At 39.8% G+C, this 19,419-nt stretch overlaps 1 protein-coding gene across 1 annotated transcript; it reads left to right on the forward strand.

The window, feature by feature from the left end:
• The first annotated feature begins 10,676 nt into the window (after positions 1-10,676).
• cnga3a (cyclic nucleotide gated channel subunit alpha 3a) lies at positions 10,677-18,518 on the forward strand. The gene is made up of 7 exons (XM_084355450.1): positions 10,677-10,775; positions 13,039-13,163; positions 13,282-13,371; positions 14,109-14,282; positions 16,273-16,374; positions 16,462-16,568; positions 16,667-18,518. Exons 2-7 carry the CDS (start codon positions 13,063-13,065, stop codon positions 18,061-18,063), a joined length of 1,971 nt encoding a protein of 656 aa, XP_084211576.1. The 5' UTR covers positions 10,677-10,775; positions 13,039-13,062; the 3' UTR covers positions 18,064-18,518.
• The last annotated feature ends 901 nt before the right edge of the window (positions 18,519-19,419 follow it).

Consider the following 19,419-nt stretch of genomic DNA (forward strand, 5'->3'; position numbering starts at 1 on the left):
TCTCTGCGGGGTCTAACTGACAGAAACACGCACGTTTTTATCTTTTTAATGCGTTTTTATTTGTTTTTATACAAGTGCAGACTGTTTAGTCAAGCACAGGTGAGCTATACTTATTAATATTATTTTTTTATTTATTCTTATTTACTGTAATTCACCACTTCTAATGTCATTATTACTGTTAACCGGTCATTAATCAATTAATATTCTGATTTAAATAAGTCAATTTATTATTTTGGTGATCCCTCTAGCGCTAGTTCATGTTATATTTTTAATTCAGACCTTTATCAATGAGTTTTCATCAATGGTGAAAAGTAACCTATTACAGCATATACAGCATTTTATTTTATTTACCTCAGTATTTTATTTTATAAATACTTGAGCATTTTATTGTATATAGTACTTTATTGTTTTTTTGTATATTGTATCTATCTATCTATCTATCTATCTATCTATCTATCTATCTATCTATCTGTAGGCTACTTAAAGGAACAGCTCACCTAAAATGTAAAGGTTCAGTCATTATCTTGTCATCAACATGCTGATGAAGAGTTGGATGAAGTTTCGTCATCCACAAAACATTTCTGGAGCTTCATAACAAAATGATGTTGCAGCGTTGAAGAGAAAAACAACAGAGAAAATATAAAAAATGGCTCCATACAGCTCGTCTGGTGCGACCCAAGTCTCCGGAAGAGACGTTATTTACACCCTCGACGTGCGGTTGAGCTCGTGCATCCATGCTAACACTTTTAGCCTAGAAGCTACAGTGAAGATTTGGGCTTTAAAGGGGCTCTATGTAGTTTTTGGAGAATTAATTCATACTCAGAATTTTTATATTTACAATATTAATGAGGTGATAGTGAATACTCAGAAATATTGTGTCCCCAGAACACTGTTTAAAGCTAGAAAGGTGGCAGGGTCCGCCAAGTATAAACAAAGCAAATCAGTATATATATTTAATCATTCAGTTTATTCAGTCATGAAAATGAAGAGTTTATTTAGTAAAAAAAAATCAGTCAATGAAGATCTTTCTCTTCTGAATAAAATTTGTGCCCCAAAACTACATAGTGCACCTTTAAAAAGGGTTGAAATTACTCGAATTCAGTCTTTTTAAATCAATTTGTGACTTTTGGGATTCCAGAGACTTGGATTATGCCGGATGAGCTGAATGTAGCCATTTTTTTTTTTAAAAAGTTGTTGTTTTTGATATTTAAAACAAGTCCCCTTCTACTTCATGTTTCGTGGACTATAAAACTTCACCTGACTTTCCATCGGCATTAGCGTGATTGAATTTTCATTTCTGGGTGAACTGTTCCTTTAAGCACAGGTAGCCATACTTGTACTTTACTCTAGTATTTCCTTCTTTTTACAGCTGAAGTTATCTCTATTTTATTTGCTCTCTAATTGCTCTTTATTTTATTGATCCAATCAGCTTCCTTCCTTCCTTTCTTTGCTGATCTCTCTTGTGCCCAAAAGAGCCAGATTCAAAGGATTTAAACGCAGATGCAGCGGCCAAGAGAATAAATCGAGACATTTCAAGAAAACAAAATTGCCAGACGGCAGAATTAGATTTTAAAAAATTAGGAAAAACTCTGGGATGCGGTAGGAAAATTAAACTAGAGTAATGGTTAATGTTTGACATACAATAAAGCCAGTTGATCGCTGATAGTGGAAATTTATGGACAACACTGAGGATAAGCTAAGATAACATGAGACCAGGGAACATATATAGAACATAATAAGACAGGTTGTTCTTTAAAGCAGCCACTTAAAGCTGATGACAGTCGACTCTGTGGTAAAGTTTGGTAACTTTATCCTCCGTGTTCGGCCATGCAGATCAGAGTTTGAGGAGTATCACTGGCTTTTGACCGGGAGCCGTGAAACCATGTTAACATCTGCTGTTCAATACCAACTTTAAAAGGATAACACATCTGGTGAAATGACTCTTTTTTTTGACATCCACTACGATCATATCACCTAAGTGCACCCACAGTGAGCAAACACTCATAAACTTGTATGATAATTATAGGGTGACAAAGGTTGGCAACTTTCTGCTGGGTGCCACACCTTTTCTTACAGGGCGCTGTCAGTATGATTTTTTTTACCGAGATGGAGGAGATCCTTGCTACTGTTACAACCCCATCATTGATTAACACAGATCAGGGTGGGGTAATTAAAATCATGTTGTTTTGCTACGTGAACAGAGATGGATCGATAAGCGCAGACAAGTCATGAGTCACTGGAGTGTTTTTTGTTTGTCTTGTCTTCTTTTTTCTGCAAATAAAGATACTTAATTTAACTTTTTTTACTTCTTAAATACTAAAAATTAAGGGTGCAATATGTAAGAATTGGCCACCTGTTGCGAGGAAGTGCTGATGTTTATACCGCCTGCACAGGAGCTTTGCACCAGGACAAGCTAGCATGCTAACTTCAGTAGCTATCTCTGCAACACTATGCATAGATGTCCTAAAGGGGTTTTTACTAGTCAAACTTTTGGGAAGTTGTGGGAATGTCAAATAGTGATAGGGTTAGTCATCACTGACGAGTTAGTTCCCTCTACAAAGTGTTGTAGTCACTTTGTAGAGGAGCTAACAAGAAATAACAATAGATCAATATGAAAAAAATGTTAATAAGTTTCAAATTACTACTAATACTACTTCAAAGGACAAGTCTAACTTTTAATCACTAGTAGACAATTAAGATGAATCAGACAAATATAAGGATGGATTCTGTGAAATAAATGATTGAATGGTCCATCATATAAACATGACTTCAACATTGTGTCAGCCAAACCTCTGGCAGACACAAGAAGCTGTTATGTAAGTTCACCTAAATAAGAACAGGATAATTATAGCTTTGACGTTGTTGAATAACGGCAGCTCATTTCCTCCCACTCATATTTCAGAAATGAGATTCACCTCGATCCAACTTCCTTCTTTTCAAACTAGTTCTGGCAGGCAACTGCCAAGAGTCCCCAGGGGGCCTCAAAAGCCCCAGGGTTTATTCCACATCATCTGGGTCTTCATAATTTGATTGATGGCAAATGTGTAAACCGCTGACGTAACACTGATGGGCCCGCCACCCCCCATCTTGTGGCCCTGTCTTGTGTAAGGACCCTGTGTCGAAATCTGGTTTTAAGATCTTAGGGGACACGTCTTATGCTTTTTGTGTTTTTCCCTTCCTTCAGTGTTTATATACTGTAGATTCTTGAGATCTTCAAAGTTCACACCAACAGGAAACACCTGAAACACCTCGTCAGTAGTCCCGTCTTTAATTCTGTGACTTTGTGTCATCACAGAGTCACACATTAGCATAATTTATGCTGTAGACCAAGGTAAAAGCACTGTAAGGCTGCAACCAGCAATTATTTTCATTATTGATACATCTGTTATATGAGTTGATTCTTCAGTGGATAAAATGTCAGACAGAGGTAGAAAATGGCCATCATCAGTGCAGGAAGCCCAAGTTGAAATATGCAAATACCTTCTGAAAAGTTATTCAAATGGACCAACAGTCAAAAAATCAAAGAGACTGAGTTTACTTTCACAGGAAAGTAGGGAGTCGACCAACAGAAGCCAGCACCAGTGAACTTTTGACATTTTTGCTTGAATAAAATACTTAAATTATGAATAAATCATCAAAATTGGGGAAACAGGCATTGACAGGAACTGACAGCAGAGCTGAACATTGCCACAGAGCTGCAACCAAGAGAGGAACAGTCAAAACATAACCTCCCATAACTCTGTTCCAGTAAACACAAGAGCCAGCAGCACAGACTATTTTACAGCATACTGGGTCTCTATCAAAACAAAACAAACGATGTCTGCCAAGTATTGAGTGGGAGGTAGAGAGAGTTAGGTGCAGAGCCAGACTCCTGACTGGAGCTGGAGGAAAAACTTCACTTACTTTACTTCATGAACGTAACATTGCAGAGAGGAGAGGGGAAAAGAAGACAGAGTCTCAAGTGTGTGCTGAGGTTAGTGAGAGTTGACCTGATCCCCAGGTTATCGCTGGGTAGGTATTGCTCGCTATCTTACGGCTGATGTTCAGTACAGTAATCTGGATGTGGCGAAATGAATAGTCACATGAATACACATGAATGATCCTGTGGTCACATGCTGCTGCTGAACAAACCATTTAACAACTGCCACTGCTGATGAAAATCTATCTGGAGTGACTCATGGACGAGGTCATGTTTTAGTTTATTCACGTTACGTTCAGTCACATTCACGGACGTCCATCCTCAGTCTGTCCGGGAGGTAAAAGCAAAGAAACACACCGTTACCTTGAGTGAACCTTTGTAAACATTTGCAATAATATAAGTACACGACTAATAACAAAATATTAAGTTGTTTTGAGACATTTTAATTGTGAGAGTTCTTACATATTATATCTTTAAATTCATACGATGACAACATCAGTATTTGAAATAACACTTTAAACATAAATCGTATTGATATTGCCTGACTTTATTTGAATGACATTTTCACCTGACAGGTGCCATAAATGACACTCACTGCTGCACACGAGTCACTGCCACACCTTATGGCACTGAGCCATCATTAAACCCACAAAGGAATTTCCTCAAATTCCCTCAACAATAGGCTCGTAACAGAAATCCCCTTGTTACGATCTTAATCTTCTTCTGGGTGCGGAGGACGATAGTTGATGTGTTGAGTCTCATTCCAAGGTCGTTGGCTTGTGGCCGACCCAAATATATATTTGACAACCTGGGAAGAAGATTTCAGTCTAGAATCGCTGGCTGCAATTTTCAAATGGTGTGTTTTCAAACAGCTACTGACAAATCCTGCATGGAGCGCCTGTAAGGACACACTGCAGGGCTGCAGAGTGTGATTCAGTGTGTGACCTGTAGAGGGCAGAAATGTACTGAAATGCCTCCAACAGAACTTCTCTCAGGTATTTCACTCACCATTTTGCTAAAAAATACTTGTGACAGTGGATCTATTATCAACCTATTAATAAATAGGACACTAATTGCCTGAAATAATGACTTTAAGTGTTTAATTACATGTACATTTAATGCAAAGTTTTGCTGTCATGTTGAATGCAGACTTGTCACCTCCCCAGCAACAAGCTTCTTTAGATCTTAACGTCTCTCCACAACCACGCCCTGCTCTGAAATCCAGTTTCTGTTGTTCAGCCGGGGCTCATGCTGCCTGTAGAGGCCTGACACAGGCAGTAGAGGCCTCAGGCTGCGGTTACTCAATATAGTAACTGTAATATTATTACTGACTTTGAAACTGTAATCCCTACATGACTTATTACTGGGAAAAGTAATATTTCTGAGTAATGCATTACCGCCCAACACAGCACATCTACTTACATGATGAAAAATGAAAATGTTGCATTAAACGTGACCCTTTACATGTAACTTATGTCATAGAATGGAAAATTAACACAGAAGTGAAATACCAGAAGTCACAGTTTTAGGCAAAGTGCAGCACAAATCTGATAAAATATAAGTTGTGTGAGATCTTTTCTTTTGTGGTAAATAGGATTATAAAGCATTTCATGTTTGTGTGAAATGACATAATCAGTCCCTCCAAGAGCTTGTTTTTATTCATTTCAATGTCAAGTTTTTGTGATGTAATTTTTGTCATATTTAGATAATGAAAAGTAGTAGTAGTAGTAGTAATGAAAGTGTTGCTTTTAATATTTCACTCTACTGTATATTGCATACTCTCCTATTTCTTTTTATATTGCTACTTGTACAATATTTTGTGTATATTTTGATTCAACATTTATTCTCAATATTAATCTACTGTATGTAATTCAAATAAAGCATCTTTCCATATTCATACATGAAAAAACAAGTAGCATATGACCTTTTAATCATGAATTCCAATGACAAGAACAAAAGAGTAAAGCGAACAGCCAGTCACACAATTTTTAAAAGCACACAAATCCTGTGATTGTACAGGAGAAGCACACACACACACACACACACACACACACACACACACACACACACACACACACACACACACACACACACACTCATGCTGCCGACTGATTGCGAGTGGGAACAGGAACAAACAACACAAGTGGCCGATTACAGAACAGGTTAAATCACTGCGCTATTAGAGGATTATAAAACAAACACAAACAACAAATGACTGCAAAGCCTCAGCGACTGCAGAGTTCTGCAGATTCTCCTCACGTCTGCCATCTTGTGTTGGATGTCTGTGGCAAAAGGCCCTCACATATGTCCTTGAGGTTGTTATAGCAACCCTGTGTAAGTGTTTGGCGGATGATAAATCATCTCTCTTCAGGTTGGCATCTGATGAACAGGGCACAGCTCATCAGCACAAGAGGACACTCAAACTGAGATTGACTGCCAGGACACATCTGAGCGCCGCCTCCTCCTCCTCCTCCTCCTCCTCCTCCTCCAAGCACATATGGCATGATTGTCCATTTGTTCATTAAAAATATCATTTCATCTTTTGGATTTTTTTATTCAGTGTATAATCAGTCTAATATGTACTGCAGGTTATACGCGCTGCTTTGGACCATTCTGCCCGGCAACAGTGTACAGTGATGTGTTTACTCTCTGAAGACACAGTGACAACATTGAGACTTGGAGTCTGATGAGTGACTTTCCAGCTCAGTTAAAGCGTAAAAAAAAAACTACCATTTTCTGTGTATCCAAAGCCCAGTCCAAAAACTATTAAAAACACATCATAAGTCACAATGGCTGACACGTTCCTGAAATTTCCACCAGAAATTAAGTACTTATTGTTTTTCTTTTAGGAATTCATTCACACCGCCCCACTTCCTGCAGAAAAAACTATCCTGTTCCATGGCTGAGATAATTGTGGAGTCAGACTCCATTTTAAAAAAAATTGTGCTTCCATTTCTTTCATTTTAACTTTCTGTGGTTTTCATCACACCGCATGATTTGTAATGAACTGCACTTAAAGGGGCACTATGTAGTTTTGGAGAAGAAATTCAAGCTCAGAATTGTAATATTTACAACATTAATGAGTTAATAGTAGAAACTCACTTTCCATAACTGAATAAATAAGCTGTACTCAGAGGAAAATAAGGTCCCAGAACTCTGTTTGAAGCTAGAAAGGTGGCAGGGTCCGCCACATATAAACAAAGTAAAACAGTATGAAATTGTGTTGTCCTTTAAGGTCATCATGAAAACAAAGAGAGGGTGTTTATTAAGTGTTTTGGTTGACTCTCAACGCTCTCATTGTGGCTTTGAGTGGCTTTCCCACAAAATACTAGAATGCTAAACTAAACATTAGCATTTAGCTCAAAGCCCCCCCAAAGCTGCTACTATGGCTGTAGACACTTGGTCATGTTATTAATCTGGCTCCAGACCTCTGAATCACTGCCAACCTAATGAGTTCTTTCAGCACTTCAATTAAGTAAATAGTCATTTTAATAATTACATTAACTTCAATTAAATTCTGTCTAATTATCAGGCTAATTCTGTTGTGTGCTTGGAAATGAAGTCCACTTGAGACCAATCCACTGTTCTTGTTCACCTGCACTCTGAATGAAAGACGCCCCTGGGACTGGAGTGCTATATTCATTTCCTGCATTTTACTTCACGCAAATGACTCTGCATTGTATGTGGACACATGGGGGAGAAGATGTTAGCCCCCCCTATCCAAACTTATCACAATACACTGAATGTTGGGCATCAGCTGAGACTTCAGTTCAGAGCTAAACACAAGTGGGTACTACCAGCCTGATCGTCACATCAGTTCGGATCCAGCTCATTGTTGGAAATGCACATGGAAGCCAGCATGCAGGAGGCAATTGTTGCACTGTGTCACGGTGCACTGTGGGAAATCCACGGTTTAGGATGCAGTAATTACCCTGTGCCGTCTGGCAGAGATGTAAAGAGGCTTTCAATAGATCTCTATGCACCTGGAGACGGTCCTAAACCTAATGAGGTTTGGAGAGGGGGAGAGTGATTGCATTGAATTGAAATAAGGCATTTAAAAAAATGAAGAAGGTTATAAAAACGACCACATATCAGGTGTATTGTCTGTGACTATTGGTTGGAACAATGATCTAACCTTCGTTAAAGGACATTAGATGCAACCAAAGCTTTGACATGTTGCACTTATAGTGAATGTAGCATTATACTGGAAACAGAAACAAAATGTGGAGAAGCTTAAAGAAATGTTATTTCTGTCTTAGTGTCCACAGACTCTCAGTCTGTAAGCACCTTTTCTGGTATCCAGTACGCTGTTTCTATTAATGGATTGGCCTAAACCCACTCTCAGTGAGGGCAATCCTAAAGTCTATTACAGCATTAATTCCCTTCAGTATGAGATGAGCACAGACACACACAAAAAAAACAAACGTGAATCTGCAGCAGCATTATTTATATCTGAATTACAGGGATGATTTATATAGATAAGAATATCTATGTTTGAATATAAAGGCAGCAGAGACTACAAACAGAAACAGTGAATCTAGTTAAATTAGCTAATTGTGAATTTTTATATAATATTGACCCAACAATGTGAAATGTTAAAGAAAAGTAACATATCTTTAAGTGACTACATCCATCAGGGGGCATTAGGTGGCTGAAATAGGTTCTCAAATCTAAGCTGGGATTAGTGGTGCAGCTCTGTGTATTGCCAAGGGATTTCTCTTTTAACCTTATGCCTTCAGGTGATGTGGTGGAGGGGCGGAGCGACACGCTGGTGTTGAGCTGGAACAGTGACAAGAGAGACACTGTGATGTAGGATGCTGCTCAAACCACCCAAATCATTACTCATCAAGCGTTTGACTTCCAGTAACCATTCACATAGTCCATCAAAAGCCAGTTTATGTGTGGATACATCATGTAACGTGGCCTTTTCTCCCTGATCTCAGGCTTATGTACAAATAAATACTATTTTGTTGATTTCCACCCAGTATGAATGCTCATCGTTGTTTCAGATGATGATGGTGGTGTCGTCTGCATACACAACAATAGGATTCTCTTGATGTCTGGGAGTGCAGACATGGGTGTACAGTGTGAACCGGAGGGGGCTAAGAACACAGGTGTGTCCGGTGTTAAAGGTGCAATATGTAAGATTAAAAAATTAACTCAAATTATCAACAGAATGTGAAGAAATAACAGGTTTGACAATGGGCTATGTCATGGTGCCACTCACCTCCTCCTCCCGGCTGTTGGAAGCTCTTGTGCTTGTGGTGTAAACAACACTAACACTCCCGTAGTGTTCTGCACTGCTAACTGCACTGCTAACTGAGCTAACAGGAACTACATACTGCACCTTTAACTTTCATCAGTGGCTCAAAAAAATTCAAATTCAAATTGTTATCAAATGGATGCTCTAAATGTTTGTCATGACAAAAATGCTACATGTATAAAATACATGTCATCTTAACTTAAAATGCCCATTTTGCCTGTCTCATTTTCACTGCAATGAATTACAGGTCACTCTTTATGTTAGCTTGCGGTTGGCTAACGTTTGCTAGCTGCAACAGTAACATTAAGTGTTTGCAGCTGGTAAAATTTGAGTCAATGACAAAAGCTAGCAATGAAATGTAGTGATCTTTCATTAGCAGGGTGACGGAGTGTTTGTTTGCAGAGTAAAATAATTGATAACCCAGTAGCTATCGTTAGACAATAGCTAACGTAAGCATTCAACCACTTGATATTGTTACACGCTACTATGGGAAAGGCATAATTAATTCTTAAATTACAACACACATCTTGGGCACATTTATTTAAGCCTGGCAGTGAAACACACTGTCCGTAATCAGATGCGAATGTTAGCCAGGAAGTCGTTTAATGCTAACGTTAGCAAATGGGTTATCAAATTTGTCGTTTTAGCTTGAAATATGACACAATGTCCCTCCAGATTTTCACTTTCAATCCTCTCTTTTTGCTGATCAATCTGGAACAAATGTTAATAATATGTCAGATTACCTACGTTTATATGACAACGTGGAACACAGCGTATCATTATCGCAGTGTTGAGCGTTAAGTCAGGGTAAAATGGCCGCCATGTAAAGAAATCAATCAAGTAAAAGTAAGCTACATGAATATTTTTAGTAGAATGTGCTTGTTTTGGAGAAAAATAGCTCATGTTAATATCTACGTACATTATTTTTAACGACATATATGCAAGCTGGAGAAATGTTTTAACTTTTAGCCTATAGGCTTGTATAGTGCTAACCCGATAGCAACGTGTTGCACCTTATAAGCTAATTTAGCTTTTGTGCTATATATTTTATATATAATTTTTTAAAGATTCACTACAGCTGTCAAACAAATATAGTAAAGTGAGAGTTCAAATATTTACCACTGTACATTTTGAGTATGTCTATTAAGTGACAGTCCAACACTGGCTGACACATTTACCTGATGAATAAACAACAATAACCATCAGCATGTTATTATTTGATACATTCATTACAAACACTAACTTGTTTAAATCAAAGTGTTGTATGATCAGCCAGCTGTGTGGGTCTGTGGCTTGTGCACAGTGATGGCAGCTGATGCTCACACGTCTCCTCCCTCCTGCGGTCTGATCTGATCTGGGACCTGTCAGTCGCTCCTCTCTTCGTCCAGCTCACAGGATGGACCATCACAGCCGCGGTGGATAATTTTTGTGGACGCTGCGTTCCGGACGCAAGAATCGGAAATAATCTTCTGGGGGACATATATTGATTTTTTATTGTTGTTGTTGTCAAGATGGGAATAAACAGAAGCGATCAGAGGGGAATTGCTCGTTTGGTCGGAGCACGAAACTCAGTGTGAAGAGGCTTCAACACAGGTGAGCTGACTGCAGCCTGGACTCATTACACCCTGCAGTGAAACATACATGTGTTGTTTTCCTTCCTTATGTTGCTCTAATAGACGTTTGGGACTAATATAGTACATTTTTTTAAAAGAATAAATCCACATTAGCTGTTGATTTCTGCCTTTTCATTTTAACTTTGTGACTCAGATGTTGTCCAATCTGTCGCAGCAACAGGTTCAGTGTCAAAATAAATAAATAAATATGAAACAATAACAAACAATACATTCCTACAGGAGCTGCCAACGCCTTAGTGTCATTGAAAATTGCTAAAAATATGGATTTACAGCAAAAACACAACAGAGACAACAGAAACAAAACCTGATGAGTCTTTGCAGAGATCATATTGATGGAAGGAGGCAAATAATGAAAAAAAACAAAGATATTCAAATGTCATGTGAATCAATATCAGACTTCAAGAGTGTGTTAGTCAAACAGTGCAGAGCTAAAACCTTATTCAACAGATGGACATTATATAGGAGATTATGCAGACGCAACCAGTCTATCAATAATCAACAAGTGAATTTGGATAATAACTGGATTTAATTACAAGAAATAAGAAATGAGTTCTTGGAGGAGGGGAAGGGTTTATTGAAGGGGGGTGTCAATACCACAGCACCACAGCACAGCAAGCCTCAAGCCTCTTAGTGAGTCTTGACACCTGGGTGAAGCTGAGCAACTAATCTCCAAGAAGAAAAAAAGCAGCATTCAATCAAACACAAGTTTTGGTTTTATTACACTGAACAGCTACAGAGGACACACTCATTCAGTCCAAAGGTGAATACATCATTTTTTTCATGCACTGGTCAGTTTTGAGATTTTAGACTTTCTTTTTAGTGCATGTTCAATTAGATTGTATATAATAACATAAAGAATGTAAATTATAATACAAAAATTAATTAATTAGTAATGAACGAGGGACGTGTCATGGCGATATCCATTAAAGTTTTTACCCTACGTCCCTGTGCTCTCCTCCAAAGGATTTGCTGAATCAGATAATTCAGAAGGGCTGATCTGGCTCACCAGCATCGTCATGACTGTATATTCAAACGTCAGACATGAGACAGATACTGGACATAAACACTTGAGTATTAAGACATTTTCCATCTAACTTGTGTTCCATGTCTGAAACAACACCCCTTTATTCTGCATTTTTAATGAGAATGCAGGAAGCGGTATGCATTTCATTACTTCTGAGCAACTGCACCATCCTGCCTGTGAGATTATTGTGGAAAATAAAGGTGAAACAGATATAAATCACATAACAAAGGAGCAGGAAACATCAGTTATTTTTCTTCCTGCTCCTGTTTTGCTCATGGAAGCATTTATTTTTTGTCCTGTACAGTTGAAATTGGCCAAATAAACCAAATATGAACATGATTTCTGATATCCTTTCCTCTCTGAGCAGATCATTATGAATATGTATCTGCTGCACAACTCGGGGACGATCATGTAAGTCGCATTTAGTGTGCAGACACGGCGTTGGCTTTACCTTTTGTCACCCTTCAAGCACTCAGCTTCTTGGTGAATGTCAGTGTAATTTAATTTAGCGGGGGGTTGGCTAACTCCCTGGTATTAGCACTAATCTACATGTGTGCACGTGTTACAACCATCGGTGTTGCCCAGAGATCAGTGAGTCATTATTTACCAGTCGACCAAAAAAAGTCTATTATTTGACGCAACAACAACAAAAGAGCCTCCTCAATTTGCACAGTGTATTTTTATACGTTGTAACTGACTCAAGAGCCTAAAAATCCACCTGCACTGAATAAAAATGTAAATTTTTTTAATGCACTTCCTAGAGAGCTTACAGGAGCATATGGCTGACTTGGCTGTTTCTCCAGACTGTACCGAGAACTGAAGAAAGTCGGTGTTCTCGTCACGTACAGTTGTACCTGTTCTTTAAGTGGTGCCCTAATGGACTTAACCTGCTGTATACATGACTGAAGATAGCAACTACAGTCTCCCTGTAAGCCATAGCTTAGTTATTTTAAAAACCATCTGACCGTTCACAGAGAGAGAGAGGCCACTGATCCTGTTTAGTGTTAAGGACATAATAATGATGTATTTTTAGGCGCTACTCTCAGACAGAGAGTGAAAAGTGGCGTTCGGTAAACACGTCAACAACGCGGCTCTCATGAGGGGAACGACTGCTTTTTGCTGCGTTGTTTCCAGCTTGTAAAATCTGACCTTGTGTTGTGTTTTTCTCTGTATGTGTGTGTGTGTGTGTGTGCTCCAGGCCAGCAGAGCCGGACACGACAACATGGCAAAAATCTGCAGTGAAAAGTCCTTTTTAACCAGACAGCGGTTGTCCTCAAACACACCTGATGAGGAGCTGGCTGTCATTGAAAATGGGGACAGCAGGTCTGACATCACTGTAACACTCAAGCTGTATTCAAAAATGAGCTGTTTATCAGAGTGCCTTTTGAATTGTTGTCCAAGTGCTGGGATTTTAAGCCTGTCACTGTTTTTTCCTCGGCAGGGTTCACTCTCTTTGTGGAGACAACTCTGAGACAGCGCTGTCCTCAGAGTCCCACAGAGGCTCATTTACAGGTGCTGGGGCCATGGCCAGGTAAACTAATGTGGTCATACTTTAAAGTTCTTAGTTGGTATTTACCAGGGGTGGAGAGGACATGTACTCAAGCAGTGTACAACTTTGAGGTTTTTCAGATTAAGACTTGAGATAAAAAAGAAGATATGATAGGCTTATAAAACAACAGTCACCTATTGTACTCACCAGCCACCTAAATACATCTAATTCTGAAAAAAGAAATCCTGGATTCGTCTCTTTACCAGGATCTTCACCAAAAGTTAATTGGGTCTATTCTGGGCTGAGACCCATCCTCCATCCAAGTTTCGTGGAAATCCGTTCAGTAGATTTCCCGTAATCCTGGTCACAAACCAACAAACCAAGCAAAAAAGTCTGAAAAATTAAATGTTCCCCTTTCCTCTCCAGCTAATCATTTAACGACCCCTCAGTTACATCCTGTGACCCTTTAAGGAAGCCCGATCTTTAGGTCGAGAACAATATGACTAAACTACCTAACTATATATAATGTAGATAACATATCAACCGCTCCACCAGCTACATCAGCTGCTCACACACTGATACATCAGTGAACAACTTAAGTTTGAATGAAGGACTTTTACTGTAATGGAGTATTTCACTGGTACTTTTACTCAAATACTCTGAGTACTTCCTCCACCATTGGTATTTACATATTCTGTCAGATGATATGAATCATAGTAACTAGTTCCTAGACTAGTCGGGTGTCACCTTGTTCCCTTTTCATCCCGCTAACCCTCCAGGCTCTCTTATTTCTTCTTCATGCTGTGGAACTGGGCGTCTCACAGGGAGAACCGTGAAACAGAGAGACACGACTCTTTCCTCGAGCGCTTCAGAGGCCCTGAGCTCAAAGACATCTCCAGTCGAGAGAGCAACGCCCAGTCTGTGGGCCTCAACGACACAGTCCGAAAGAGGAAGTAAGTACCGGGCAGTGTAACAGCGCTGATGATGGTCACTACCTCAGAGTTTAACTTTATGGACCGACAGTGACAGTGGTTTATTCTATGAAAAGTTTCAACAGGAAAAAAACTAACTTACACTGTCCACTGTCCAACATGATTTCTGTACTAAGACCTTCATCAGGTTATCTTACAGGACAATGGGGGAGGCTGTCTTAAGTTGGGTTGTGGGCTCGTGTGGACCAATCAGGCCACACCGCAGACAGACATCCCTCAAAATCCCATCAAACACACCTGGACAAACAAATCTACGCCACTGAAAACCAGTTACATACATACACAGATCTAGGCTATGTAGAAGTTGGTTACAACAAACGATAACTTGAGACAACCATACGATGAAGAATTACTTATGGAGGGGAAAACAATTGATTTGTCGGCCCTCAGTCTTCTCCTATGCACCTGACGATCTTACGATGTGCAAAAGCTCTCAACAAAAGCACCAAACAGGACAATAATCTGCATTACAAGGTTTACAATCAATTTGATGAAGCTTTGATGAGTCAAACTGAATTGAGTGAAACTAGAAAATGACATAAAAGTCAAATAGAGCATCTTTAGCTTGAGAAAAGTCCCTAAGGAACAAGTCCTAAAACTCTGAGCTGTGGAGAGACAGGAAGCTGTGAGGACTGTTGGCTGCTAAACAAACCTCACCAAGCTGCTGTAGAGTGTTTGGTCAGGAGGAGATCAACGTAAGTTAAATGAATAAATTAGACCACATTCTTTGCACTAAACAAAGCTTTTGCTAGCTGAAATCCAAACACATACCTCCTACACTGATAACGCTCTGCTAGCTAATGGTCAAATCTAGTTTTATATGATGTACGGTGTTAGCTGGTCACCTCAAAGAACATTTGATTGGATACATTTTTACACAATCCAAAAACACAAAAATACTCAAACTTGATTTTTTGACATTTAGCATGTAGCCTAGCCCAAAAAAACAGATGAATGAATAATAACAGGGGGACACCTGCAGGATTAGAACTTGGAAAATGTATTATTTATTATAAAGACAAAGAGCTTTAATGTCTGACACTTTAAATAAATATCTTGTCCTTCATTTTCCTCCAAAGTCACGTCAGTAAGTGGCCGCTCGCTGCTTACAACATGAATAACTGCAACAACACAGACGAGTAAGTGTGTGAATATATCCGTGGAGTAGAGAAAGCAGTCATTAGATCAGCTGGACATTAGTAGTCTTGTGTGTGTTATGTAGATAACATGCTGCAGTAGACAACATAGCTTTTAGCACAGAAGTCCTTGAAACATGTCTCCCAGTTCTCCATTCCTTGTCGGTATGAAACCTCTGTCCCTTCGCTCGCTTGAAGGATTTGTGTTGCAAGTTCTGATGTGGGTTGTACTAATTTAACCCTCTAGGAATATTCAGATATAAAATAAGCATATTCTGATAGTCAGCTGTGACATGTTGAACTGAAAGATGACGTGGAGGCTTTCCTGTGTCGTGTTGCCATCTGCTGGACAAATAGTATGACCTGCACTGGATCTTCCAACAAAGCCTGGACTGTGTGTGAATCCTCCCGCTAGACCTCCCTCGTGTAGTCCAGTAGCCCTCTGAGAGCCCCTCGTAGACCACCGCCGCCGTCCTTTTCCTCTCACAACCATAGAAAACTAAACTTGTGGTCCGTAGCAAAAAAGAGGAGATCAAAAAAGAGGAGAAAAAGGAGGAGAAAAAAGACGAAGAGAAGAAAGACGGGGACAAGAAGGAGGAGGAGAAGAAGGACGAGAAGAAGGATGAGAAGAAAGACGAGAAGAAAGACGAGAAGAAAGATGATAAGAAGGATGATAAGAAAGATGATAAAAAGAAAGAGGAGCCACCGTAAGTATTGTGATGGGACTGGGTCGGTTGATTAAAGGAAATGTTTCATATTTTGTGTAAAAAAATTAATAAATTCTTCAGCATCAAGTAACGTTGAGTCGTTTCTAGGAAAGAAATCTGGATTATGGATCCAGCCGCAGACCAGTACTACAGATGGCTGACCGTCATCGCAGGCCCAGTGTTTTATAACCTGATGATGATCGTAACAAGGTATCGTCCGTGACCATTTTAAAACTTTAAAACTTTGATTCATAGGACATTCACACATTTTTAAAGCGCACTGTCCTTGTCTTCCAGAGCCTGTTTTAACGAACTCCAGGACACGTATACAAAACTGTGGCTAGTCTTGGACTACACCTCAGACTTTATCTACTACGCAGACACATTCGTCAGATCGAGAACAGGTGAGATTCTTGAAGATGTCTCAACTTGTACATGTACATTTATTTGTTTCCGTTTTAGTTTTTCGGATTTGGCTCCTAATTTCCTGTTCTTCACGCAGGTTATCTGGAGCAAGGTCTGCTGGTAAAAGATGCTGGGAAACTGAGGAGTAAATACAGAACGACATCGCAGTTCAAATACGATATGATCTCGATGATACCCACCGATCTGCTGTTTTTGAAATTCGGATACAACAACCCGGAGTTCAGATTCAACCGCCTTTGCAAAATCTCGAGGCTCTTTGAGTTCTTCGAGCGGACTGAAACCAGAACCAGCTTCCCCAACATGTTCCGTATCAGCAATCTCGTACTTTATATCCTCATTATCATTCACTGGAATGCTTGTATGTTCTTTGCCATTTCGAAAACAATCGGTTTTGGCACTGACACATGGGTATATCCCAATATCAGCCACCCGGAGCACGGCCGCTTGGCCAGAAAGTACATCTACTCCCTGTATTGGTCCACACTGACCCTCACCACCATTGGAGAGACGCCTCCACCAGTCAGGGATGTTGAATTCCTCTTTGTCATTTCCGACTTCCTCACCGGTGTGCTGATCTTCGCTAGTATCGTCGGTAACGTCGGTGCCATGATCTCCAACATGAACGCCTCCCGCGCAGAGTTCCAGGCGAAGATCGACTCCATAAAGCAGTACATGCAGTTTCGAAAGGTCACCAAAGACCTGGAGGCCAGAGTCATCAAGTGGTTCGACTACCTGTGGACTGAGAAGAAGACCTGCGATGAGAAGGAAGTGTTGAAGAACCTTCCAGACAAGCTCAGGGCTGAGATCGCCATCAACGTCCATTTGGATACGCTGAAAAAAGTGCGCATCTTCCAAGATTGCGAAGCCGGACTGCTGATTGAATTGGTGCTCAAGCTGCAGCCGCAAGTGTTCAGTCCTGGAGATTACATCTGTAAGAAGGGGGATATTGGCAGGGAGATGTACATCATCAAGGAGGGGAAGCTAGCTGTGGTGGCTGATGATGGAGTCACTCAGTTTGTGGTGCTCAGTGATGGCGCATACTTTGGGGAAATCAGCATCTTGGGTATCAAGGGCAGTAAAGCGGGCAACAGGAGAACAGCCAACATCAGAAGCGTGGGCTACTCTGACCTCTTCGCCCTGTCCAAGGACGACTTGATGGAAGCTCTCACTGAGTATCCAGATGCCAAAAAGGCTCTGGAGGAGAAGGGGAAAGCCATCCTGATGAAAGACAACCTGATCGACGAAGCGATCGCCAACGCCGGCGCCGACCCCAAAGACATAGAGGAGAAGATCGTCAAGCTGCAGGGCAACCTGGACGGCCTGCAGGTCCAGTTCGCGAAGCTGATGGCGGAGTTGACCTCCAGCCAGACGAGGATGAAGCAGAGAGTCACAGAGATGGAGTCCAAAGTAAAATCCATACGACCAGAGGACCTGACAGAAGTGGTGGCCGACAAGGACAAAAAAGTGCAGTAACATAAGAGATGGACTTTACGGGAAACGAAGGAATTTATAAGAGTGTGTTAGAGTGACACTTTTTAAAGGCCCATGTTTATATCTATTTATACGTCTGTTTATTATCATCATAATGTGTCAAATTGTGTACAGTGTGTGCAGCAAATATTTTTGTTCGTACGCTACGATTGACAGCCAACTTCATGTTGTCATGAAACTACTTGACTATGTTGATCAGAAGCACTCGTGTACGCACAGAAATGGCTTTTCTTAGCCGTAGAATAATCTAAGAGGATCAGTACTGACATTTTTCCCCTAAACATATATTGATCTGTCTGTGATATATGAACAACATGCAGCTGCATATAATAATGCAACTGCAATACCCATTTGATACTATATGTGAATGTATTAAATACACCCAAATGCAGTTCTGTTTATAAGTTATCAGCATACACTATCAGTTGTAAATGTGATCTGTGAATAAAGATTAAAATGTTCTTATAACATGTACTGTGTGTGTCTCCAATGTCTTTTTGTAGAAGAGAGATCTTTTGTGCAGCACTGTGAATATTACAATATATATAAATGTTTTTATTTTTCTCAGTGAGTCTTATTAAACTGTATTTTCTGACTTTAAAGCCCCAGAACCTGGCTTCAAATCTATTTTTCTCTATAAGGACTAAATATGTAACACCCATGTTTCTGTCCACCTGGTCTTTTGGTCTGAAATAACTCCTGAGAAAAATATCTAGCTCTTTAGCTTCTACTCCGTCCTGTTAACAAGCTAGCTAAAAATTAAAATTCAGTAATTTAGTAATCCCCATAATGATGGAAAATAGTAAAAACATCTTTGCAACATTCTCCTTAACAACTAAAGTAGATGAGGACTTGTTTGATAACGTAAACAACAACCAAAAAACAAAAAAACAAAAAATAAAATGGCTCCATACAGCTTGTCCGGCTTAATCCAAGTCTGTGGAAGTCAGACTTTTAGCTGAACGGCACCAAGATTTTGGCTTAGAAAATGGTGGCAACGTCTTTTGAAATCAATCAATTTGGGATATGTGGGATTCAGGAGATGTACATTATGACCGACGAGCTGTATGGAGCCATTTTGTTTCCTTCTGGTGTTTTTTTTTACACTTTAAAACAAGTCCCCATCTACTTCAGATATTTAGGCGAATGCTCCATCACCGTTTTGTTGTGAAGCTCCTGAAATGTTTTGTGGACTACGAAACTCCCCTCTGACTTTCCATCGGCATTGGGATGAGCAGATGATGACTGAATTTTCATTTTTGGGTGAGCTGTTCCTTTAATATAAAATTGCCCCTTTTAGTTATGTATACATGTTATTTGTGGAAATTCTTTCAATGC

The sequence above is a fragment of the Pagrus pagrus genome (assembly GCF_965226575.1).
Source record: "Pagrus pagrus genome assembly, chromosome: 6".
NCBI lineage: Eukaryota > Metazoa > Chordata > Actinopteri > Spariformes > Sparidae > Pagrus > Pagrus pagrus.